At 42.1% G+C, this 26,712-nt stretch overlaps 3 protein-coding genes across 6 annotated transcripts in view; 2 read left to right on the top strand and 1 right to left on the bottom strand.

Annotated features, from left to right (window-relative positions):
• The window catches only part of RALYL (RALY RNA binding protein like), a 1,196,807-nt gene that overhangs the window by 545,578 nt on the left and 624,517 nt on the right, over positions 1-26,712 (bottom strand). The gene's annotated exons all lie outside the window — the stretch shown is intronic.
• On the top strand, positions 1,031-3,545 carry LOC120941232 (hemoglobin subunit alpha-3-like). The gene is made up of 3 exons (XM_040354539.1): positions 1,031-1,207; positions 2,012-2,216; positions 3,232-3,545. Exons 1-3 carry the CDS (start codon positions 1,113-1,115, stop codon positions 3,358-3,360), a joined length of 429 nt encoding a protein of 142 aa, XP_040210473.1. The 5' UTR covers positions 1,031-1,112; the 3' UTR covers positions 3,361-3,545.
• LOC120941240 (hemoglobin subunit alpha-3-like) lies at positions 13,236-15,745 on the top strand. Its single transcript, XM_040354549.1, has 3 exons — positions 13,236-13,407; positions 14,237-14,441; positions 15,432-15,745. The coding sequence occupies exons 1-3, from the start codon at positions 13,313-13,315 to the stop codon at positions 15,558-15,560; spliced, it is 429 nt and encodes a 142-aa protein (XP_040210483.1). The 5' UTR covers positions 13,236-13,312; the 3' UTR covers positions 15,561-15,745.

The raw sequence follows: 26,712 nt of genomic DNA, 5'->3' as shown, positions 1-26,712 counted from the left end.
CTGGCTGCAATTGGGGGACAAACTGGCTGCATTTGGGGGCACAAACTGGCTGTAATTGGGGGTACAAACTGGCTGCCTTTGAGGGGACAAACTATCTGCCTTTGAGGGGACAAACTGGCTGTCTTTGAGGGGACAAACTGGCTGCATTTGAGGGGGAAAACTGGCTGGATTTGATGGGGCAAACTGGCTGCATTTGGGGGAAAACTGGCAGCATTTGATGGGCACATTGGCTGCGTTTAATGGGCACAGTGGCTGCGTTTAATGGGCACAGTGGTGGCAATTGATTTTTTTTTTTTCAGTTTGTTTGCACCCCCTAAAAAATGTTGAGCACCAGCCACCACTGCAGCTCTGCATAGAAACCAATCAACTCCCAGGTTTTATCTTTATAGCTTAATTGAAAAAGCTGAAGTTAGAAGCTGAATGGGGACCATGAGTGAGTGAGTGAAAAACTTGTATAGCGCAACACATGCAAACTGAATCGCCTTAGACCACAGCTACACCAGATTTTGTGCGCTCCAGTTTTAGGAATTCCCCCCCACTGTGTCTACTTATATTAGGTCATACTAGACGTGCTTTAATGCCTGACAAAAGTCTTCTAGAAGAATAGAAATCTTGTTACTTTTAAAATAATAATATATAGGGTGCAAGTATGATTGTTAAGAAATAATTGGGACTTTTTCTGTTAAAACTACACTTGATTGGTATTCTTCATAACCAAAAGGATAGAAAAGAGATAAAACAGTAATCAAAACATCGTTTCAATGCTATCTAATTGAGTACATTTAAAATATATGTAGAATGCCGTGTAATTTAATATGTTAAACTGCAATGATCAGCAATAGCTCAGTAAACACAAAAGGAGTGTATATGCTTTGTAATCAGTATACAGTGATAAGATGCTTACCCTATATCAGCACATACAGCATGTATGGTTAGGAAGATAAGTCAGTTCTAATGGGTGGTATGCAGTTTTCAGCCAATAGAAATGCATCTTGACCATTGTGAATGGTATCCTAATGCTTTAAAAACTGGCAAGATTTTCAGTTTAACGTGGATCTTTCTTGAGTTGCCAAGCTGATCTAACGTGACTACACCAACTCCCGATCATCACAATGAGTCTATCTGCAAGTGAGAAGTCTGCTGTGCTTTCCATAGTCGGAAAGATTGGATCTCAGGGCAGTGCTCTGGGCTCTGAGGCTTTGACCAGGTAAGGTTCTTTTATCTTGGTTATATTTAATATAGACAAATACAGTGTGCAATTTCCACTGGATGTTGAATGTAACAGCACAGGAGTTCTTAGGTTAATGTAACAAGTTAAACGTACAAACTTTTATTCATTACTTGGGTTACGTCATTCTAGTTCTATGATCTATGTGTATAGTCTTTTTAAAAAGCTAAGACACTACTGATAGAATTTATAACCTGTCCCTACCCTACAAAACAACAAAATATGGTTTTCAGGGGAGGTCAAGCATCAATGAAAATTGAGAGATAGATGTAAGTCATGGGTGTTCAACATGTGGCCATCCAGCTGTTGTGGAACTACAAGTCCTATCATGCCTCCGGGAGTAATGTTTGTAACTGTCAGTGCTTTGCAATTTCTCATGGGACTTGTAGTTCCACAAAATCTGGAGTGCCACAGGTTGCGCACCCATGGTGTAAGTCCTTAGTGATTGCTACTACTGGTATTTTATATACCACACATTATGTACCATTTGTGTGCAAATAGTTACCATCAAGGCATGAAACAAGGAAATAATTTTGTCCAAGATCAATCTCTTGAAGGACAGCACCGTTCTTCTGCTAGTGTTAACATCCTGGTGTCTATACAAACAGTAGCTAAAGGAAAAATGTGCTTACTAAATGCTTACAGTTTAACAGGGAATTGGTTATTACTATAACCTACCATATTAACCAGAGAAGCATAATGTCAGGTCAGAGGTGTGTGTGGATAGATTTATTTCAAATCATTTCCATGTATTAATATATGTTTCTTTTTTTGTTTGTTTAGGCTTCTCCTTAGCTTCCCCCAGACCAAGACTTATTTCACCCACTTTGACCAGACCCCTGGCTCTGCTGACCTCAACACACATGGTGGAAAAATTATAAATGCCCTTGTAGGTGCCGCCAATCACCTGGATGACCTTGCTGGCAACCTGTCCACCCTCAGTGACCTGCACGCCTACAACCTAAGAGTGGATCCAGGAAACTTTGCTGTAAGTAATACTGAATATTTCTATACAATAATAAGATAACTTGATTCAGGTGAACAAAATGCATTGCTCTTAAATATGTTTGCAGCATTATATAGTATTTAGGTGACCAATATACTGTACATTTTGTGTCAGTCTTTAGGAAAGTTGTCATGACAAACATAGAGGCTGTTATTGCAGACCTATCAAAAAATACTTGCTTTTCGTCTGTCATGATTATTCCTTGAATTCAAGTTTTTTTTAAAAAAAATGTGAAGTCAAAACTCTCGACACATATATGTTTTGGGTCACTAACTTGGAAGGTATTGAAGCCAGAGAGTAACCATTATAGGCAGGAAAGTTATGGTAGTATTTTATCCCTTGATTTGGAGAAGAGCACCTTCCACCAGATACTTTGATTGGGTACCTTTTAAAAGAAGCAGTTTTCTCTGTAACCTTTAAAGGAGAAGTCCAGCCTGAGCTTGTTTGGCTGGGCTTCGCCTATGGGACAAAGGAGTGCAATTAGCTTTGCACTCCTGTGACCCATTTTCAGTCCGCTCTCTGCTGACATCACACAGAACAGTCTAGGCACATCATCATCCCAACTCTGGGAGTTTGGATCTACCAGGTTCCTGGACTGATGACTGTCTTAGCCTCTCAGCGAGCCACTGAGAGGCTAAAACGGCCACTCCCCACCCCGCCAGGCTCCAGTAAGCAAGGAGGGGCAAAGTGGAGAGATGCTGATTGACAGTCAGCAGCTCTCTGCTTGGAGAGCTGAGAGAACCGAGCCATCTGCAATGTTTGATTGTTCAGTTCTCAGTGAAGAGGAGCAGAGGACAGATGCAGCATTGGACCGATGCTACATCCACCTAGGTAAGTATGATTCTACAACAACCCCCAAACCCTTACTTCTCTTTTAAGAGTACATTAAATAAAAAAATGTAATTTCAAAAAGCAGTTTGAACATTACTATCCTTATTAAATAATACAAGTCTGTCTATTTACACAAAAATAATATGTTCTCTATTTCTCTTTGCAGCTGCTGAATCACACTATCCAGGTGGTCTTGGCTTCTCACTTCCCCAAGGATTTCACTCCTGAGGTTCAGGCTGCCTTTGACAAATTCCTTGCTCTAGTCTCTGCAGTCCTCACCTCCAAGTACAGATAAATCCACCCTACATAACAGTCTACATCAGAAATTACAGCAAGTGAAACAACATGCAATGAAGCGTTCTCTGGGCCCATTTCAGTTACAACCTAGTTGCAATGTTTTTTGAAGAGTTTTTACTTGTGTAAATTGTCCATCAAATATAAATCTGATGTAGTCTGAAATAAAACTGAAAATATTTTTCATTTCCGCCTCAACTGTATTATTATCTTTTTGTTTTTTTGATGGTTTTCTAGTAATATATTCAATTACTGTGTCTCTTTAAAAAAATCAAACCAGGGGCTTACCATTACCAACTCAGTCTCAGACTTTATTAGGTTGACCGCCGCACGCAGATATACGTTTGCAGAATGGCACGGCTGGGCACAAGGGCATATATGTACGTCCCCTTTAAGAGCTTAGCCATGGGTCGCGCAGCACACCAACAGCAGCGTGCTCGCGACCCGGTCCTCAGCTCTGTGACTGTCCCCGCGGGATAGGCGGACCCGATCGCCGCTGGTGTCCCGTGATCGGGTCACAGAGAGGAAGAACCGGGAGAGGTAAGTGTAAACAAACCTCTCCCTGTGCTTCCTATTATGGCTGTCACTGATCGTCTTTTCCCTGTCATAGGGAACGACAATCAGTGATGTCACACGCACAGCCACGCCCCCCACAGTAAGAATCACTCCCTTAGGGCACATTTAACTCTACAGCGCCCCTTCCTGGTTAACCCCTTCACTGCTATTGTCATTTTTACAGTAACCAGTGCATTTTTATAGCACTGTTCGCTGTAAAAATGACAATGCTATAAAAATAGTATCAAAAGTGTCCGATGTGTCCGCCATAATGTCGCAGTCACGATATAAATCGATGTTTGCCACCATTACTAGAAAAAAAATTATTAATAAAAATGCAATAAAACTATCCCCTATTTGGTAGATGCTATATATTTTGCGCAAACCAATCAATTTTTTTTACCAAAAAAATGTAGAAGAATACGTATCGGCCTAAACTGAGGGAATTTTTTTTTTTTTATATATATATTTTTGGGGGATATTTATTATAGCAAAAAGTAAAAAATATAGTTTTTTTCTTCAAAATTGTCGCGCTATATTTGTTTATAGCACAAAAAAATTTAACCACAGAAGTTATCAAATACCACCAAAAGAAAGCTCTAATTGTGGGAAAAAAAGGATGCCAATTTTGTCACCGTGCAATTGTCAGTTAAAGCGACGCAGTGCCGAATCGCAAAAAGGGGCCAGGTCCTTTAGCTGCATAATGGTCCGTGGCTTAAGTGGGTAAAAAATGCATTCGTCCGAAAATCCAAATTAAGGTCAAATCTGTCAATTAAAGGCTTATGGTGACTGTCGAATGTTCTAAGAAGATTAGACGACGCAGCTAAAATGTACGACGCCGGAATCGTATATATTTCCGGTCGAATGCTCCGCCCACAAGCTATAGTAGAATTCTAATGTTGTATGACTAGTAATAATTATATTTATTAAATATTATTATTAGTCAACCAACATTAGAATTCTTCTATAGCCTATGGATGGAGAATTTGACCATAAATGTCCACTCGTGGCGATCGTATGTTTTTAGCTGCTTCGTCGAATCTTCTTGTCTCTATAATGTTAAATCTTTTCTCTCTATGTCGAATAATCTTGGACTAATAGAGTTAGATTAGCCACATTCGACCGCAGATTCAATACACTCAAATCGCTATTGTCACCGTCATGTCTAATCTTCTATGTATATTGAACTGTTGTCGAAACGAAAATAAAGCATTTTTTATGTGGAATCTTTCGGATTTCGAATTCTGCGCGTTCCTTATCGTTTGTTAAAGCGAACGCAGAAATCCACGAAATTTGGACGAAAATGCATTCGGACGAAAACGAATGCACATGTCTACCCATTATATCTCTCTCCCTGATAGGAAGGGTGAACTTACTAAAGGAGAGGTCCAGCCAAAGCTTTTTTGGCTGTGCTACTCTTATGGATCAAAGGAGTGCAATTTGTTTTGCACTCCTGCGACCCGTGTCACAGAAATCAGTCCAGGCACTGTGTCATCTCGACAATGGGAGTATGGATCCGCCAGGTGCCTGGACTGACACCTGTCTCAGCCTCTCAGCAAGCCACTGAGAGCCTGAGAAGACCGCTCCTCGCCCCTCCACAGCTCAGCGCTCTAGAAGAGAGCAGAGCGGAGAGCTGCTGGTTTGACAGTCAGCAGCTCTCTGCTCAGGGGCTGTGAGAACCGAGCCATTGGCGGTGTACCATTGCTCAGTTCTCAGTATAGAGACACCAGGGGACAGATGCATTCACCTAGGTAAGTATGCAACTGAAAAAAATCCCTTACTTCTATTTTGAAATGAAGCGTCTACCCCTCTTGCTGTATACATTGTGAAATTCGCCTGTTTGGATTCCAAAATCTATTTTCTATTTTAAATGGCAGGGGAGGGTGGCTAGACTTAAGCTTGGGGTGTTACAACAGCCTTGGAAAGAGGTGGGCTTAGCTGTGCCCAATTTTTAAAAATACTTCTTGGCGGGACAGTTGGTTATAGTCAATAGGTTTCTCACTGGTGGCACTTGTGGGTTCCTATGAAGCGTTGGCCCATTTGGTATTTAGGGGGCCCAGATCACCCTATGTCTTAACCACTTCTATAAGGTCAGTGTTATGTGCTTGGTTGCCCATGGTGAGGAATTTGGGAGTCCCTACTGTACCTACTCTCGCCTCATGCCCCTTTGTGGAGAAATCCCAATCTGCCACAATTTTTTGCCTTTGAAGATCCAGTGGTCTGGACGAAATTTGGGATTAAAAAGATTGGTGATGTCACCACAAATGGGCAGCTGACGTCTTTTGATGACCTGAAGTCTCTACATCAGTTGCCAAATACCCATTTTTCTTTTTAGCTATATACAGCTAAGGCCCCATACACACGGGAGGATTTATCCGCGGATACGGTCCAGCGGACCGTTTCCGCGGATAAATCCTCTCGAGGATTTCAGCAGATTTCTCTGCGATGGAGTGTACTCACCATCGCATAGAAATCCGCGCCGGAATCCTCTGGCGATGACGTGTCGCGCCGTCGCCGCGATTATGACGCGGCGACGTGCGCGACGCTGTCATATAAGGAATTTCACGCATGCGTTGAATCATTATGACGCATGCGGGGGATCCCTTCGGACGGATGGATCCGGTGAGTCTGTACAGACCAGCGGATCCATCTGTTGGGATGGACTCCAGCAGATGGATATGTTCTGCATGTCAGCAAATATCCGATCTGCTGGAATCCATCCCAGGGGAGATATATCCGCGGATAAAGATCCGTTGGCGTGTACACACCATAGGATCTATCCGCTGAAACCCATTTGCTGGGATTTATCTGCGGATGGATTCTATGGTGTGTACGGGGCCTAAGACACGCCTACCAAACACAATTTGTCAGGGTTTCGTCTGCACTTGAATCCATGCTAAGGGAGGATGATCTCCAAAAGCCCCTATCTACTATCTATAAGTTCCTTTATTTCTTGAGACTGTTCGGATCATGAGTGTGTGCAGAGCTAAGTGGGAGTCAGTGGTCCCTGGTTTGGACACAGAAGATAGGGAGGATGTCTGGGATGCACCTTTTACCAGACTAATCTCGGCCTGTGACCAACTGATCTACTACACATTTCTGCATAATATATACATGACCCCAGCAAAGATAGCTATAATTTTTGGTTCAGTCACCTCTTCTTGCTGGTGTTGTTCTTCAAGGGGGGCTGACTATATGCATATCTTCTGGGATTGTCCTTGTTAACACAAATTCTAGAAGGACATTTTGATGTGTGTACATGAGGTTACAACTATTTATTTAAGTCCTTTCTTTAGGGCACTGCCTGCTCAGGCTGGTGGATGATTTGTCTTGGAAGAGTTCTACTCCTCCCTCGGTAGAGTCCTGAAAGGTTTCAGTGAATAAGGCACTACCCTTTTATAAAGCCAAATATCTGAACAGGGCGGCGCTTCTCAAATTGTATAAGGTCTGGTGTGGATGGATGGCCTCACCTCTCAGGCCTCGTACAGACGACCGGACCTGTCCGATGAAAACGGTCCGTGGACCGTTTTCATCGGACATGTCCGCTGGGATCATTTGGTCTGATGGCTGTACACACCATCAGACCAAATTCCCCGTGGACAGGATACGCGGTGACGTGGCCGCGCCGATGACGCTGCGACGTGCGCGACCCTGGAAGGTCAATGCTTCCACGCATGCGTCGACTCACTTCGACGCATGCGGGGGATTTTGGCCCAGCGGACATGTCCGATGAGTCGTACAGACCATCGGACAAGTCCGACGGACAGGCTTCCGGCGGACATGTTTCTGCGGACCAGTTTCAGCAGACATATTCGGTCGTGTGTACGAGGCCTCACTGTAACAGACTAGTTTTAACCTTTTGTTATTGTTATCCTTTCTGTTCTATGAGACTTTCTGATATGCACCTCATCACCTCTGACAAGGCCGGTTGGTGGTATTTCAGCAAAATTGTATAGGGGGGACACACAAATTATATTCTCTGGAGCGTGTGGGTAGTTTTTTCACATGGATCCGTGCTTTTGGTTAACTATGGGAGGGGGGGTTTGTGTCTCTTCTGAGAAGGTGGTGTGGGTCAGGTTGGCAAGCTTTACAGGCAATGTTCATGTATATGACCAATGTTATGCACTTCTTTTTATGTTTTGTTTTGTTTTTTTAGGACGGCTCATCATATTGTGGTGAGTGGTGCTTGAAAGTTTTATTGAATACTTCGGGCTAGATTCAGAAAGACTTATGACGGGCATATCAGTAGATACGCCGTCGTAAGTCTGAATCCGCGCCGTCGTATCTTTAAGCGTATGCTCAAATTGAGATACGCTTAAATGTTGCTTAGATATGACCGTCATATCTTGGGGTGCATATTTACGCTGGCTGCTAGGTGGCGCATCCATTGATTTCCGCGTAGAATATGCAAATGAGCTAGATACGCCGATTCAGAAACGTACGTGCGCCCGGCGGATTTTTTTACATCGTTTACGTAAGGCTTTTTCCGGCATTAAGTTACCCCTGCAATTTGAGGCGTAGCCAATGTTAAGTATGGACGTCGGGACAGCATCAAATTTTCTGTTGTTTGCGTAAATTGTACGCAAATAGGGCTGTGCGTAAGTTACGTTCACGTCGAAAGCATTGACTATTTGCAAAGTGATTTCGAGCATGCGCACTGGAATATGTTCACGGATGGCGCATGCGCCGTTCGTTAGGAACGTCAATTACGTGGGGTCAAGGCTCATTTTAATACATCACGCCCACTGCCTGGAGAATTTGAATTAGGCGGGCTTACGCCGGCCCATTTACACTACCCCGCCGTAACTTAGAGCGCATGTTCTTTGTGAATACAGGACCTGCCGCTCTAAGTTACGGCGACGTAGTGTATCTGAGATACGCTACGCCTGCCTAAAGATAGGCAGATGTTTCTGAATCTAGCCCTAAAACATTATTTTCCAAAAAAAATAAAAAAATAAAACCAGGTTTTGGGCTAATAAAAAAATAAATAAATCTCTCAATATATCATCTGTTTAATGAAATATTTAGAGTGAACATGGGTTTTCAGGACTGATATTTATTTGACACAATTTAGTAAAACTTAACAGCACCATAAGCATACAACTTTACAGTATCTACACATTTTAATTAATTACAGTGTACATATAGCCCAGACTTCTTTCTTTTAGTTTTTGGATACACTAGAGAGGTTTAAATAATGATACACATTATTAACAGGACATAAAATAATGGTAAATGCAGACATAAAAAAGAGGTTTTAACCCTTCCCTATTCAATTCAAAATGAAAAATGGCTATATGTACACTTTAATGGTAAAGTAGGCAGTATAAAATATTTAGAGCAATATGCACTTCTACCCAATTCAAACACAATTACCAAAACGATATAATGATATAAGGCCAAACCTAAACAATCCAATCAAATGGTATTAGATCAGGAAAACCCTTGCACTACATAGTTAATGGTAGATCTATAAGAGGTAGTTCAATCAGAATATACAGTGTACGGTCAGCCTTACTATACTCTACCTCGTTGGATCTAAGGTTTCAAATTGACCTGTTCAGTTTCCCTACTGTTAATTAAAAAAACAAGTTTTGGGTTTGTATCCCAAACATATAGCACTGTGCAAACGTTTTGGGCAGGTGTGGAAAATGCTGTCAATGAATAATAGACATGTGCATTCGTTTTCGTCCGAATGCATTTTCGTCCGAATTTCAGGGATTTTCGTGGTTATTTTAACAAACGATAAGGAACGTGCAGAATTCGAAAATGTAAAAGGTCCGACATAAAAAATGCTTTATTTTTGTTTTGTTTCAACAACAGTTGTCAGGGAACTATCCGCAGAAGGACTGGCAGATCTATCCCATCAGCAGAGTCACGGACCAACAAGCACGAGGCGCGTGCGGGCGTGCACGGGCACGCACACAAGCACGCACACGGGCAACAACAGTGAGAGATCTATCTTCATTGCGCACGCGCGTGTGTTTTCCTGAGTTTCTGTTACCTTGAATTACCATTGTCAACCCGGCCTGCCTGACCAGTCTTCTCTGTGTATGACCCCCGACTTGATTCCCGGCTTGTTCTCGTGTCTTGTTCCTGCCTGCCTGATCCAGTGTATGACCCCGGCTTGTCCTCTGACCTGTTCCAGTAACTTCATCTCCGCTTGCTACCAGTGTATGACTTCCGGCTTGGCTCCTGATTCCGCCCCTGGTTTTTCCCTGCTACATAGTCTCATCTGGTACTTCCGGGGTACCCCTGCCTGACTGCCTATCCTGGTCTCCAGCTGATCTTCAGCATCAACTCAGCAAGTCCCAGCTGGCAACTCCTGCCTCTTTGGGCATAGCACTCCCTGTGTCACCTTCAGGGGGCGCTCTACACGTAGTCGCAAGGGAAGTCCTCCCAGCACTTCGGCCTCTGGTAAGGTACGTGACAACAGTTCAATATATATAGAAGATTCGACATGCCGGTGACAATAGTGATCTGTGTTTATCGAACCTGCGGTTGAATGTGCTTAAGAGAAAAGATTTGACATTATAGAGACATGAAGATTCGACAAAGCAGCTAAAAACATACGCTCGCCACGAGTGGACATTTATGGTCAAATGCTCTACCCATAGGCTATAGAAGAATTCTAATGATGGTTGACTAGTAATAATAAATTAATAACACTACAACATCGTACAGTTTAGATGCTCTGTCGAATCTTCTTAGAACATTCGACAGACATCATAAGCCTTCAATGACAGATTCAACCTTAATTCATTCAGATTTTCGGACGAATGCATTTTTCAACAAAACAAAATGAATAAAAACGAATTTCGGAAGTAACGAAATAATTTTACCGTATTTTCCGGCGTATAAGACGGCTTTTTAACCCCTGACATTCTTCTTAAAAGTCGGGGGTCGTCTTATACGCCGATAACCTAACATGCAGACCGCGGCCGTCCATTTTTCAAAAGCCACGCCTCCTTCTTCTGCTGTTCCGTGATAGGCGGAACACTCAGCTTCCCAGGAGACACTGTGTTCAGTGTTCTGCCTATCATGGAGGCCCTCTCGTCTGAGACCGAGGACGAGAGGGCCTCCGTGATAGGCGAACACTGAACACAGTGTCTCCTGGGAAGCTGGGTGTTCCGCCTATCACGGAACAGCAGAAGAAGGAGGCGCGGCTTTTGAAAAAATGGATGACCGCGGTCTGACAGATACTGCATGTCTTAGGATAAGGTAAGGGATCGTCAAGACATGCAGTGACACAGTGAGGCATGTAATGGGGCACAGTGAGTCTGGCATGTAGTGGCACAGTGAGGCATGTAATGGGGCACAGTGAGTCTGGCATGTAATGGCACAGTGAGGCATGTAGTGGCACAGTGAGGCATGTAATGGGGCACAGTGAGTCTGGCATGTAATGGCACATTGAGGCATGTAGTGGCACAGTGAGGCATGTAATAGGGCACAGTGAGTCTGGCATGTAATGGCACAGTGAGGCATGTAGTGGCACAGTCTGGCATGTAATGGTGGCACAGTCTGGCATGTAATGGCACAGTGAGGCATGTAGTGGCACAGTCTGGGATGTAATGGTGGCACAGTCTGGCATGTAATGGCACAGTGAGGCATGTAGTGGCACAGTCTGGGATGTAATGGTGGCACAGTCTGGCATGTAATGGTGGCACAGTCTGGCATGTAATGGTGGCACAGTCTGGCATGTAATGGCACAGTGAGGCATGTAATGGCACAGTGAGGCGAGGCATGACTAGTAGGAAGGGGGTCATCTTATATGGCGAGTATATCCCAAAACCAACATTTTAGCTGTAAAATTAGGGGGTCGTCTTATACGCCGGCAAATACAGTATTTTTCGGACGAAAACAAAATATTTCAGTGTGCACATGTCTAATGAATAATGCTTTCAGAAATAGAAGTGTTAATAGTTTAGTTTTATCAATTAACAAAATGGAAAGTAAATAAACATAAGAAAAATCCCAAATCATATCAATATTTGGAGTGACCACCCTTTGCCTTCAAACCCGCATCAATTCTTGTGCAAGTGTACAAAGTGTGCAAATACAGTATACGAATTGAAGATGGTTTGAAGCCAAAGGATAGTCAACACCAAATATTGATTTGAATTTGATTTTTCTTCTGTTCGCTCACTTTGTATTTTGTAAATTGTTAAAAACAAACAATTAAAATATCGATTTTTGAAAGCATTCCTACTTTTTGAACTGTACTGTACATACTGTATATGGAAAATATCTTCAGGTTCTAGTTTCTGCATTGCCAGCATAGGCTGTTGGTTCAGCTAAAGGATGCCAGTGGAATTACACACCCATCTATACACCAGGTGGCTATTGATTGTCAGTAAAATTTTCCCATTTATAATGAAAAATTTCAGATTGCTGCTGTCTCTGCCAGTGTAGTCTGTCTGGGTCTTATTTACTACTGTTCCTGCTACGTTTGTACATTTTTGTTTGCAGTCTAATGTATTGGGTTATAACAGTTCGCTCATTCTGAAGCCTCGTACACACGCACAATTTTCTCAGCAAGAAAGCTGCTGGCAGATCTTTCTTGCCGAGTAAACCGTGCGTGTGTACGAGGCTTTGAGGTTTCTCGTCAAGAAAACTGCCCAGAATCTAGATGAGAAAAATAGAGAACCTGCTCTCTATTTTCTCATCGTGATTCTTGGCAGTGTTTTCCTGCTGAGAAACCCGAGCGTTTGTATACTTACCTGTTGCCGTGGAAACCTGTGCATGCTCGAAATTACTTTGACGCATGTGCGGTAGCTTCCAAGGCATAGGTAGGGTGTAGCATGATGGCGGCGACGGGATTGAATGTAGTCGATGACGTCACCGCTTTCGTGCCATTCAAAAGATTCAAAAGAATATAAATCTTGTTACGTTCAAAATAATAATATATAAGGTGCAAGTATGATTGTTTAGAAATAATTTGACTTTTCTATTAAAACTACACTTGATTGGTATTCTTGATAACCAAAAAGCATAGAAAATAGATAACATATTCATCAAAACAATCACAAATATCGTTTTCAACTCAAATTCTATCTAATCGAGTACATTTAAAATACATGTGTAATGCCATGTAATTTAATATGTTAAACTGCAATGTTCAGCAACAGCTCAGCAAACACAAAAATAGGGTATATGCTTTGTAATCAGTATATAGTGATAAGATGCTTACCCTGTATCAGCACATACAGCATGTATGGTTCAGAAGATAAGTCAGTTCTAATGGGTGGTATGCAGTTTTCAGCCAATAGAAATGCATCTTGACCATTGTGAATGGTATCCTAATGCTTTAAAAACTGACATGATTTTCAGTTTAACGTGGACCTTTCTTGAGTTGTCAAGCTGATCTAACGTGACTACACCAACTCCCGATCATCACAATGAGTCTATCTGCAAGTGAGAAGTCTGCTGTGCTTTCCATAGTGGGAAAGATTGGATCTCAGGGCAGTGCTCTGGGCTCTGAGGCTTTGACCAGGTAAGGTTCTTTTATTCTTGGTTATATTTTATATAGACAAATGCAGTGTGCAATTTCAACTGGATGTTTAATGTAACAGCACAGGAGTTCTTAGGTTAATGTAACAAGTCAAACTTACAAACTTGTATTTATTACATGGGTTACGTAATTCTAGTTCTATGATCTATGTGTATAGTCTTTTTAAAAAGCTAAATTTCTATTGATAGAATTTATAACCTGTCCCTACCCTACAAAACTAAAAATTCATTTTCAGGGGAAGTCAAGCATCAATTAAAATTGAGAGATAGATGTAAGTCATGGGTGCTCAACCTGTGGCCCTCCAGCTGTTGTGGAACTACAAGTCCTATCATACCCCCGGGAGTAATGTTTGTAACTGTCAGTGCCTTGCAATGCCTCATGAGACTTGTAGTTCCACAAAATCTGGAGTGCCACAGGTTGAGCACCCATGGTGTAAGTCCTTAGTGATTGCTACTACTGGTATTTTATATATCACACATTATGTACCATTTGTGTGCAAATAGTTACCATCAATGCATGAAACAAGCAAATCATTTTGTCTAAGGTCAATTTCTTGAAGGACAGCACCGTTCTTCTGCTAGTGTTAACAAATTTGATAACTTTGATTTCCTGGTGTCTATACAAACAGAAGCTAAAGGAAAATGTGCTTACTAAATGCTTACAGTTTAACAGGGAATTAGTTATTACTATAACCTACCATATTAAACACAGAAGCATAATATCAGGTCAGAAGTGTGTGTGTGTGTGGATACATGTATTTCTAATAATTTCCATGTATTAATATCTGTTTCTTTTTTGTTTTTCTATTTAGGCTTCTCCTTAGCTTCCCCCAGACCAAAACTTATTTCACCCACTTTGACCAGACCCCTGGCTCTGCTGACCTCAACACACATGGTGGAAAGATTATAAATGCTCTTGTAGGTGCCGCCAATCACCTGGATGACCTTGCTGGCAACCTGTCCACCCTCAGTGACCTGCATGCCTACAACCTAAGAGTGGACCCAGGAAACTTTGCTGTAAGTAACACTGAATATTTCTATACAATAATAAGATAACTTGATTCAGGTGAACATAATGCATTGTGCTTAAATGTGTTTGAAGCATTATATAGTATTGAAACTCAGGTGGGCATTTAGGAGACCAATTTACAAAGTTTGTGTCAGTCTTTAGGAAAGTTGTCATGACAAACATAGAGGCTGTTATTGCCGACCTATCAAAAAATACTAGCTTCTGGTCTGTCATGATTATTCCTTACATTCAAGTTTTTTTCAATAAAATGTGAAGTCAAAACTCTTGATACACATATATGTTTTGGGTCACTAACTTGAAAGGTATTGAAGCCAAAGAGTAACCATTATAGGCAGGAAAGTTATGGTAGTATTGTATCCCTTGATTTGGAGAAGAGCACCTTCCACCAGAAACTTCCATTGGGTACCTTTTAAAAGAAGCAGTTTGCTCTGTAACCTTTAGAGGTTAAGTCCAGCCTGAGCTCGTTTGGCTGGGCTTCTCCTATGGGTCCCAGGAGTGCAACTTGTTTTGCACTCCTGTTACCTGTTTTCAGTCCGCTCTCTGCTGACATCACACAGATCAGTCTAGGCACATCATCATCCCAACTCTGGGAGTCTGGATCTACCAGGTGCCTGGACTGATGGCCATTTCAGCCTTTCTATGAGCCGCTGGGAGGCTGAGACGACCAATCCCTGTCCCTCCACAGCTCAGTGCTCCAGTGAGCGCAGAGGAGCATAGCAAGAGAGCTGCTGATTGACAAGCAGCAGCTCTCTGCTCAGGGAGCTGAGGGAACCGAGCCATCGGCAATGTTCAATCACTCGGTTCTCAGTGAAGAGGTGTCGGGGACTTTACTGAGGTAAGTATGATTCTACAATAACCCCCAAACCCATACTTTTAAATGTAATTTTAAAAAGCAGTTTGAACTTTATTATCCTTATTAAATAATACAAGTGTGTCTATTTACACAAAAATAATATATCCTCTATTTCTATTTGCAGCTGCTGAATCACACTATCCAGGTGGTCTTGGCTTCTCACTTCCCCAAGGATTTCACTCCTGAGGTTCAGGCTGCCTTTGACAAATTCCTTGCTCTAGTCTCTGCAGTCCTCACCTCCAAGTACAGATAAATCCATCCTGCATAACCGGCTGCTACATCAGAAATGACAAAAAGTAAAACGTGCAATGAAGCGTTCTCTGGGCCCATTTCAGTTACAACCTAGTTGCAATGTTTTTTGAAGCGTATTTACTTGTGTAAATTGTCCATCAAATAAAAACCTGATGTACTCTTAAATAAAACTGAAAATATTTTTGATTTCCGCCTCAACTGTATTATTATCTTTTTGTGTTTTGATGGTTTGATATTAATGTATTCAATTGCTGTGTCTCTTTAAAAAAATCCAACCAGGGGCTTACCATTACCAACTCAGTCTCAGACTTTATTAGGTTGAATGTGACACCCATTATATATATATCTCCCTGATAGGAAGGTTGAACTTACTTAAAGGAGAGGTCCAACTAAAGCTTGTTAGGCTGGGCTTCTCCTATGGATCACAGAAGTACAATTTGTTTTGCACTCCTGTGACCCGTTTTTAGTAGAGAGTGGACTGAAGTCCGCTCTCTGCTGACATCACAGAAATCAGTCCAGGCACCGCATCATCCCGACAATGGGAGTCTGGATCCGCCAGATGCCTGGACTGACACCCGTCTCAGCCTCTGGGCAAGCCGCTGAAAGCCTGAGACGGCAGCTGCCCCTCCACAGCTCAGCACTCTAGTGAGCGAGGAGGGAGCAGAGCGGAGAGCTGCTGATTGACAGTGAGCAGTTCTCTGCTTGAGGAGCTGTGAGAACCGAGCCATCGGCAGTGTTCGATTGATCGGTTCTCAGTGTAGAGGCACCGGGGGACAGATGCAGCTTTGGACCGATTCTGCATCCACCTAGGTAGGTATGAAACTGAAAAATCCTTTACTTCTCTTTTAAAATGAAGTTTTTACCCCTCTTGCTGTATACATTGCAGGATTTTGCCCGTTTGGATTGCTAAATCTATTTTCAAATCTATTCATGGTTTAGTATTAGAATTTATATGGCAGGGGAGTCTGGCTAGACTTAAACTTGGGGTTTTACAACAGCCTTTGAAAGAGTTTTGCCCAATTTTTACGAATACTTCTTAGCGGGACAGTTGGTGATTATCAGGCTCACTGGTACATATGATGCTATGTAGGGGGCCCAGATCACCCTATGTCTTAACCACTTCTATGAGGTCAGTGTCACAGTGATACGTTGTTCTGCAAAGGGGGGCTGACTGTATGCATATCTTCTGGGATTGTCCTTGTATACAGAAATACTGGAAGGATATTTTAATGTGTGTACAGGAGGTGACAACTATCTCTTTAAGTCCTTCTATAAGGCACTGGCTGCTCGGGCCAGTGGATGATTTGTCCGATACTACACCTTGCTTACTGTATCATTTTTTCATTCTAGGAAACACATAGTTCTGTCTTTGAAGATTTCTACTTCTCCACTGGTAGAGTCCTGGAAGGTTTCAGTGAATAGGGCACTATCCTTTTTTAAAGCCACATATCTGAACAGGGAGGTGCTTCTCATATTTGGATGAATGGCCTCACCTCTCACTGTAACAGACTAGTTTTAACCTTTTGTTATTGTTATCCTTTCTGATATGCACCTCATCACCTCCGACAAGGCAGGTTGGTGGGATTTCAACACAATTGTATGGTGGGACACACAAATGATATTCTCTGGAGAGTGTGAGTAGTTTTTTTACATGGATCCTCGTGCTTTTGGTCATTATGGGAGGGGAGATTTGTGTCTCTTCTGAGAAGGGTGTGGGTCAGGTTGGCAAGCTTCATAGACAATGTTCATGTACATGTCCAATGTTATGAACTTCTATTTTATGTACACTTAGGTAGATTCAGGTAGGGGCGCACAAATCTAGGTCGGCGTAGCCTAGCGTGTTTACACTACGCCGCCTTAAGTAAGAGAGGCAAGTACTGTATTCTCAAAGTACTTGCCTCCTTACTTAGGGCGGCGTAGTGTAAATGCGGCAGGCATAAGGGCGTCTAATTCAAATGAGTTGGGGGGGGCGTGTTTAATGGTAATGAGGCTTGACCTCACGTTTTTGCCGTTTTTTTTAACTGCGCATGCGCCGGGCGACTACATTTCCCAGTGTGCATTGCGGTTACGTACGCCGCACGGGCCTATTGATTTCGACGTGGACGTAAACAACGTAAATCCCAATTCGCGGACGACTTACGCAAACGACGTTAAAAATTCGAATCTCGCGGCGGGAACGGCGGCCATACTTTAATATTGTTATTCCACCTAATAGGTGGAATAACTTTTGGCCTCCTAAGGCCTTACGGAAACGGCGTAAATCGACTGCGGCGGCCGGGCTTAAGTTCGTGAATCGACGTACAAACTCATTTACATATTCTACGTCGACCGCAATGGAAGCGCCATCTAGCGGCCATCCAAAATATTGCAATCTAAGATAGGAGGGCGCAAGCCGTCGTATCTTAGATATGTTTAAGCGTATCTCTGTTTGAGCATACGCTTAAACATACGTCGGCGTAGATTCTGAGTTAGGTCGGCTTATCTACTGATAAGCCGGCCTAACTCTACCTGAATCTACCTAACTGTGTTTTGTTTTATTTTTTGGGAAGGCTTATTGTATTGTGGTGAGCGGTTCTTGAATGTTTTATTGAGTACGGTATGTGTTATTGTTATGTGTTATTGAAAACAATAAAATAATTTAACCCCCAAAAAAAATCAAACCAGGTTTTGGGCTAAAAAAAAAACAATCTCTCAATATATCATCTGTTTAATCAAATAGAGTGAACATGGGTTTTCAGGACTAATTTGACACAATTTAGTAAAACTTAACAGCACCACAAGAATACAACTTTCCAGTATCTACACATTTAAATTACAGTGTACATATAGCCAAAACGTCTTTCTTCTAGTTGTTGGATACACTAGGGAGGTTTAAAATAAAGATACCCATTATCAACAGGACATAAAACAGAAAACACAGACATAAAACTAAAAATATATTTTTTTAACAAGGGCATCCCGAGATCCCAGCCCCCCTTATGTGAATGGGTATTGGGTACTCAAACATCGGGCTCATCTCTACATTACAGCATTTCTTCACACCTGCCTAATTTTTTTGCACCGTACTGTATATTAGGGATGGCCCCGATGTTTGAGTCAAGCGTATGTTCGATTCGAACATCGGGTGTTTGCCCATTTGGTGAATACCGAACATTATGGGGCATTTGTGGCAAATTCGAGGGCCGCAGAATGCCCCATAATGCACTGTGAGATAGCAGTGCATTTATGTCTGATGATTGGCCAAATCCTGCTCCTAACCTGCATGACGATTTTTTCCTTGATTTTTATCTATATTCCCGGAATCCGGAAATACATTACAGCCGCAAGCTAGTTTTAATTACATTTTTTCCTTTCGAAATTTTATTTTGCTGCGGTTCAGTAAAACACATCAGACAGATGTGCCATTTTACAGGCAGACTAAGGTGACCCCCCCCCCCCATGCAAAATATTTAAAGGAATATTTCATTTTTATTGTTTCACTTTAAGCACAATTAAAATCACTGCTCCTGGAAAAAAACGATTGTTTTAAAAACTTTTTTTGCATTGCTACATGTCCCCTGGGGCAGTACCCAGGGTCCCCATACATTTGTTATGACAAAAACTGCATATAAGCCTTTAAAATTAGTACTTTTGATTTTTCATGTTCATGTCCCATAGAATTTAAAAGGGTATTTGCGTATTCGCACAATTTCGTTTGTCCGATCGCATGTTCTGGTTCAAACTGAAAGGGGGGGTATTCGGCTAATCTCTACTGTACATATATGGAATGGAAAATATATTCAGGTCCTGGTTTTTGCATTGCCAGCAAAGGCTGTCTGTTCAGCTAAAGCATGCCAGTGGAATTACACACCCATCCATACACCAGGTTGCTATTGATTGTCAGTAAAATGTTCCCATTAATAATGAAAAAATTGAGATTGCTGCTTTCTCTGCCAGTGCAGTCTGTCTGGGTCTTGTTACTATTGCCCCTGCTAAGTTTGTACATTTTTGTTTGCAATCCAACGTATTGGGTTATAACAGTCTATACGCTTACGACCAAACAGCTAACAGAGGAGGTTGAGGGTTTGATTTACTCTTCCAGGTATTGGTCCTAGGGGTACTGACACCATGTATGCAAATTGGCTTATGGCTTCTCTATCCCCAACTGTAGCGTGTTATGTGTGGCTAAGATAGCTAATCTTCTTAGTATGATACTAAAGCTAGCCATACACAGATCAAATTTCCTTCCCATATCCTGCTGTATCAGCCTTAAATTTGATCTGTGGATGGTCCTGCCAGCCCCACCTGGTTTGACTAACTTTAATTTCAAAATCAAAGGTGCTGTGTGAAAAATTGTCAGCCGAACAGCGACTAATTAGCTGCATTCATTGCTCGGGTATTTTGACAACAGTGCCCAATAGTTAACAGGCTAGATTTGCTGTTTAATGTAAAATCGGTTAGAAATCTACAGTATGTGTGTTTGGCCAGTAGGGATGAGCTTTATGTTTGAGTCGAACATTGGCTGTTTGCCCGTTCGCCGAACAGCGGACAATTTGGGGTGTTCGCAGCAAATTCGAAAAGCCGCGGAACACCCTTTAAAAGTCTATGGGAAAAATCAAAAGTGCTAATTTTAAAGGTTAATATGCAAGTTATTGTCATAAAAAGTGTTTGGGTCCGGTTCGTTGAAGCTATGGGATAGTTTGCGTGGACCCTTTCAATTGGTCTCTCCCCATATCCCTTTTCTTTCCTTTATGGGTCATCCACTTTTTTACCCTGCCCTTACTGAACCTAATTCTTTTCGACTTTGGACTCAGGCTGGGTTGCATCGGATTTGTGATCTTGTAAATGACACCACTTATACAACTTTCCCAGTTCTTCAGGCTTAAACCTCATTACCCTCCAATTAATATTTTTGTTATCTTCAAATAGTCCATTTTGTTCAAACAGTGATAGGTGCCTGCTCCTCCCTAGGTAGTATTTCTTTTTATGAAAATATTTGTAAGTCAGACCCACATGCCCCGAGAATCATTTCTCGAATATACAATCATCTCACTTCCCCACCAGCTGATCTTCCCCTTTACGCTGCACAGTGGTCCAAGGATTTGCAGGTTAGTCTGGATGCAGACGATTGGTTGAATATATGGGCTAGCACATCACAAAATGTGATTGCTCTGGAGGCCAATTACAAGGTCCTCTTGAGGTGGTACCTTGTCCCCGCGAGGATCTCTAAATTTTTGCCATCTTATCTTCATGTGTGTTTCCGAGGCTGTGGAGAGAGGGGTACGCACGTCCACATTTGGTGGTCCTGCCCTACAACAATTTTGGACATCAGTTTTTCAAATTGCTTCTACATTACTTCATGACACTGCTTCCTGATCCTTCCCTGGCTGTTTTAAAATATGTACGAAATGATTATACAAGACCTCAAACCCGTCTCCTCCTTCAACTAACCACGGCTGCTAAGCAGACGATTGCTAGAGCCTGGAAGTCCCCGAAATTACATGTAATAGAAGTTGAGAACAGAGTGACCCAGGAGATGATTCATAGTAAGATTGAGGCCACGATTTTGGACCGAATTCCTCAGCACCATATAACTTGGACTCCTTGGCCCGAAAATGTTCTCCCTTCAGACTTTGATATTACTTTACTTGAACAGTGAATTTTTTCGATTGACAATTTTTTCTGTTATTGTGGCCCTCCGGGGTCCCGTGCGGTCCTGCCAACATTTCTTCTCTTTTCTTTTCTTTTCTCTCTCTTTCTTATAATTCCTTTTTTTCCCCTATTTTTGCTTTTTTCCTTCCCTTTCTCTTTCTTTGCTCTTTTTTCTACTTTTTTATTGACCAAAATGTCTTATGTGTGTTCGATTATGGGTTTGGTTGGGCACATTGCCCAAATTTCTCCTATGATCTCTTTTCCCTTGACTTGCAGGGTATAAGTTTATGGTTTACATTCTTAATGGATTGGAGTTATTCCCTTTCTCTCTGTACGCACTCCTTTGTACTTACCAGTGTATTTACAATCGCTGTTTTATCCATATCACAACATATTTTGTACCGTTCTGCTGAACGATGTCTATATTTAAAAGGTCTTGTTCTTTGTACTGTAATGACCTACTCCTAGTTTTACTATATGTGATGCCGCGTACACACGATCATTTTTCGGCATGAAAAAAACGTAGTTTTTCAAAAACGTCATTTAAAATGATCGTGTGTGGGCTAAACATCATTTTTCAGGTTCTGAAAAACGACCAAAAAAATTTTTGAACATGCTGCATTTTTTAACTATGTCGTTTTTCGGGTTGTAAAAAACGATCGTGTGTGGGCTAAAACAACGTAAAAAACCTGCGCATGCTCAGAAGCAAGTTATGAGATGGGAGCGCTCATTCTGGTAAAACTACCGTTCATAATGGAGTAAGCACATTCATCACGCTGTAACAGACAGAAAAGCACGAATCGTCTTTTACTAACACGGAATCAGCTAAAGCAGCCCAAAGGCGAATGGAACTTCCCCTTTATAGTGCCGTCGTATGTGTTGTACGTCACTGCGGTTTGCTAGATCATTTATTAAAAACGATGGTGTGTAGGCAACGTCGTTTTAATGATGAAGTTGGGAAAACGTCGTTTTTTGGACATGCTGAAAAACAAAGTTTTTTTTCATGCTGAAAAATGATCATGTGTACGCGGCATAACTCTTTATAATTCCAACCATGGATATTTGTTAATGTACTCTGTGATTTTCTTTAATAAATATACTTGAACAGAAAAAGTGTTTGGGGACCTGGGTCCTGCCCCAGGGTATCAATGCAAAAAAAGTTTTAAAAAAGGCATTTTTTTCAGTAGCAGTGATTTTAATAATGCTTAAAGTGAAACAATAAAAGTGAAATATTCCTTTAAATTTCGTACCTGGCGTGGGGTTTCATACATGGTGTGGGGTTCCCTCCAAAAATCCATACCAGACCCTGCGTTCTGCCAGAGGGGGCAGGGTCACCCGTACACGTGATTGGGTAACCCCTGGCTTTCTCCTTGAGTCAGAGAGGGGGTGGGATCACCCACGCACGTGACGGGGGGCCCCGCCCTCAGCTATAAAAAAGCTGTCACACTGGGAGAGCGTCATTCGGCCGGATGCCTCCTATGGAGGCGATATCGTTTGTAGAGGAGGGTTTTTTTTCTCCGTATCGCTCGAGACTGGATTACATCGTTGGAATCTTTTCTTTTATTTTTTATTTTTATTTTTAATAAAGGACTTGTCCCAAACTATCTACTGTCGTTTTTAAAATGTTGACACTTTTTTTTGTGAAATGGTAGGAGTACAATGTACCCCATTACCAATTCACATAGGGGGGGCCGGGATCTGGAGTTCCCCTTAGTTAAAGAGGGCTTTAGATTCCGATAAGTCCCCCGCCCGCAGACCCCTACAACCACTGGGCAAGGGTTGTGGGGATGAGGCCCTTGTCCCCATCAACATGGGGACATCCTCACCATATTTAGGGCATGTGGCCTGGTACGGTTCAGGAGGAGGGTGCTCTCTCGTCCCCCCTCTTTTTCTGCGGGCTGCCAGGTTACGTACTCGGATAAGGGTCTGGTATGGATTTTTGGGGGGAACTTTTAAATGGCGCAGGGTTCCCCTTAATATCCATACCAGACCTAAAGGACCCCCACTCATTTTTTTTCTAATTTTCTAAGGGGGGAACCCATGCTGTTTTTTTCAATGACTTTTATCTGTATTGCTGGGACCCGACAATTCATTATAGCTGCGAGTAGTTTTAAATTACTTTTTTTCCTTTAGAAATGTCATGTCAGGGATTTTTTTAAGCATGGGAAACATGCGCTATTTTACAGACATACTATAAACACCCCCAGGTATGAAATTTAAAGGAATATTTCACTTTTATTGTTTCACTTTAAGCATTATTAACCACTTGCTTACTGGGCACATATACCCCCCTCCTGCCCAGGTGAAATTTCAGCTTTCGGGGACTGCGTCGCTTTAACTAACAATTGCGCGGTCGTGCGACGTGGCTCCCAAACAAAATTGACGTCCTTTTTCCCCCACAAATAGAGCTTTTTTTTTGTGGTATTTGATCGCCTGTGCGGTTTTTATTTTTTGCTCTATAAACAAAAAAGAGCGACAATTTTGAAAAAAATACAATATTTTTTTACTAGAAATGGCGGCGATCTGCGATTTTTATTGGGACTGCGACGTTATAGCGGACATATCGGACACTTTTGACACATTTTTGGCGCCATTCACATTTATACTGCGATCAGTGCTATAAATATGCACTAATTACTGTATAAATGTGACTGGCATTGAATGGGTTAACACTAGGGGGTGAGGAAGGGGTTAAATATGTTCCCTGCATAGTGTTCTAACTGTAGGTGGAGGGGGGGTGACTGGGGGGGGGTGACCGATCTATGTCCCTATGTACAAGGGACACAGATCGGTCTCCTCTCCAGAGACAGGATGCTGTCTCTGTGTAAAATGGCAATGAGAGATGATCTCATATGTTTACATATGAGATCATCTCTCATTGGCCGCACAGATCGCATCGCAAACGGCCACTCTGATTGGCCGTTCGTGGCGATCTGTAATTGGCTGTGTCCAAGGGACACGGCCAACACAGAGTTTCCCCGCTGCGCGCTCTGGAGCGCGCGCGGGGAACGCGCAAAGGGGCGGACGTCAATTGACGTCCAGTTGGATTTTCAGGTCCGCGCTGTAGCCGTCATTCGGCTAGAGCGTGGGTCTGAAGTGGTTAAAGTCACTGGGCCAGATTCTCAGCAGAGTTACGACGGTGTATCTCAGGAAACACCGTTGTATCTCTGTTTTTTGGCCCGGGTATCTATGCGAGTGATTCCTAGAATCATTTTCGCATAGATACGGCCAAGATCCGACAGGTGTAAGTGACTTACACTGTCGGATCTTAAATGTAATTCGCCGCCGGCCGCTAGGTGGCGTTTACGTTCAGGTCTCATTTGTTTATGCAAATTAGCCTGATACGCCGATTCCCGAACAAATTTGCGTCGCGTAGCCGTCGCTTACGTCGTTTGCGTAAGCGTAAGGTTACCCCTGCTATATGAGGGGTAACCTTACGCCAGTCCGCCGTATGCCATGTTAAGTATGGCGTCGGGTCCGCGTCGTCTTTTCCCGTCGGGTACGTCGTTTTCCTAAGTCGTTCTTGAATACGACTTTACGTCAATGACGCACACGTCGGCGTCATTGACGTTTTCTGTCGAGAACTGGAGCATGCGCACTGGGCTATTTTAAGCCCGGCGCATGCGCAGTTCGATCAGCACGGGGCTGCGCTTAATTTAAATACAAGCCGCCCCCTTTGAATTACGCGGGGATACGCCGGGCCTTTTACACTACGCCGCCGCAAACTACGGAAAATGACATCTATAACGAATGATTTGCATTCCGTATTTTAAATCCTTTGTCTGTTTGTATTTTTATTCGTATGTTCGTATTTTCATTTGTGTGTTTTGTAAATCCATTTCTTTGTCTGTTTGTAAATTTGTGTACTTGTATCGTTCTTTCGAATGGGCACTGGGCAGTGTAGTTAGTGAGTGATTACTTAATATCTTAGCCAATCAGCTTATCTCTTTTGTGCTGAGTCACATTGTACAGTGTAAAGCCTCGTACACACGATCGGACTTCAAACAAACTTTTCCGTACACACGGTCGGATTTTTTGGAAAACGCTTATTTTGACGTTTGTTGGCAAAAAGTCCGACCGTGTGTACGGGGCTTAAGAGAAAGTATATCTTAATATGGATTAGCCGCGTGTTGCTATGTATTTACGAAAGTACAAAATTACGAATCCATTAAACGAAAATTATTATCTAACAAAATTACGAATTTCTAATCAACGAAAATAAATTAGACAGAATTACGAATCATTCAGTATAAACGAAAATAAAACGGTTACGAAAATACGAACGGGTCAGAATAAGAAAACTTGCGTCTTACGAAACACGAATGGGTCCGAATAGGAAAACTTGAGGCTTACGAAATTACGAATCTTTACGATTATACGGAACGAGACGAAACGGAACAAAAAAATATGAAATTTTTTGTTGTGTAGACGAAAGGGAACAAAAAATATATATTCTTTACTACTTTTCTTTCTCTTTCTATATGTCTTTTAAGAGTTCTTAAACACTGGCCCACATGTTTAAGTATCTGAACTAGCAGTAAGATGGGCTTACGATTATGTGCCCGAGGTCCCTTGTTCTGTGGGACTGAAAGTGCCTGGGATATGTACTGACAGATTTGTTTTTTCTAATGGGTTACACTTTAGGTTGTTCTGGGCTATTTCTATTTTTGTAGATCACTGCATTGCTTCTTTGATTTGTGTGTGGGCCCTAGAATGAGTTTGCCAACGCTTGTGAAAGTGTTGAGATTTTTTTGTATTGTCTTTTTAGATCTTTTCAATAAACATAATTGAATAATAAAACTTTTTTTGCATTGATACATGTCCCCTGGGGCAGGACCCAGGTCCCCTGAACACTTTTTATGACAATAACTTGCATATTAGCCTTTATTTATACAAAAGAGATAAAAAGAGGATATCCAAATACAGATAGGAACATCATTTCCAAAGTTCATACCAAAACAGTATTTAAAAAATACAGACTGTCTATACACGTGTGTCACTAATACTTAGTGTGCTCCAAGGTGGAAACAAAGAGTATAGTGATCACTGATCATCTACATGTTTTGCTGGGTGCTACCGCTTCATCAGGAGGGTAGTATCTGGAATGGAGTAACAAAATATACATAATAATCAAGGAATCAAATACAGGAGTGAATTATATAAAACATGGTTGATAGATGGGGAAGGAGAGCGCTGTCGCTTACCCATAGACCAGCACACAGAGCCAAGGCTGAGGCACCTGTGACGTTCCCCTACGGTGGATATGGGTGACATATACAAGTGGATGAATTGATCTTCTGTAGCAATTATTCAAATATATATATGTATGTATAGATCATAAACTTATGTATAGCAAGACAAGAGGGAAGAAAAGAAGGGTGTGGGGGAGGGGAGGAAAAAACACGGGAGAAACCAGGAAAGGGGAGGAAAGGTATTAAGGTCCAAGGACATGTAAAGGGGAAAAAACAGAGAAAGGGGGGTGGGGGGTGAGAGGAAGGAGGAGGGGCGGAAAACGAAGAAGG

Source organism: Rana temporaria, chromosome 5 (assembly GCF_905171775.1).
Source record: "Rana temporaria chromosome 5, aRanTem1.1, whole genome shotgun sequence".
In the NCBI taxonomy this organism is placed as follows: domain Eukaryota; kingdom Metazoa; phylum Chordata; class Amphibia; order Anura; family Ranidae; genus Rana; species Rana temporaria.
This window is presented reverse-complemented; position numbering and strand designations above follow the sequence as displayed.

Excerpts from the sequence above, each read along its gene's own strand:
- LOC120941232 (XM_040354539.1), top strand. The coding sequence starts at position 1,113 with ATGAGTCTATCTGCAAGTGAGAAGTCTGCTGTGCTTTCCATAGTCGGA. Across the intron at positions 1,208-2,011 it reads GGCTCTGAGGCTTTGACCAG|GCTTCTCCTTAGCTTCCCCC; the intron begins GTAAGGTTCTTT and ends TTGTTTGTTTAG. Across the intron at positions 2,217-3,231 it reads TGGATCCAGGAAACTTTGCT|CTGCTGAATCACACTATCCA; the intron begins GTAAGTAATACT and ends TTCTCTTTGCAG.
- LOC120941240 (XM_040354549.1), top strand. The coding sequence starts at position 13,313 with ATGAGTCTATCTGCAAGTGAGAAGTCTGCTGTGCTTTCCATAGTGGGA. Across the intron at positions 13,408-14,236 it reads GGCTCTGAGGCTTTGACCAG|GCTTCTCCTTAGCTTCCCCC; the intron begins GTAAGGTTCTTT and ends TTTTCTATTTAG. Across the intron at positions 14,442-15,431 it reads TGGACCCAGGAAACTTTGCT|CTGCTGAATCACACTATCCA; the intron begins GTAAGTAACACT and ends TTCTATTTGCAG.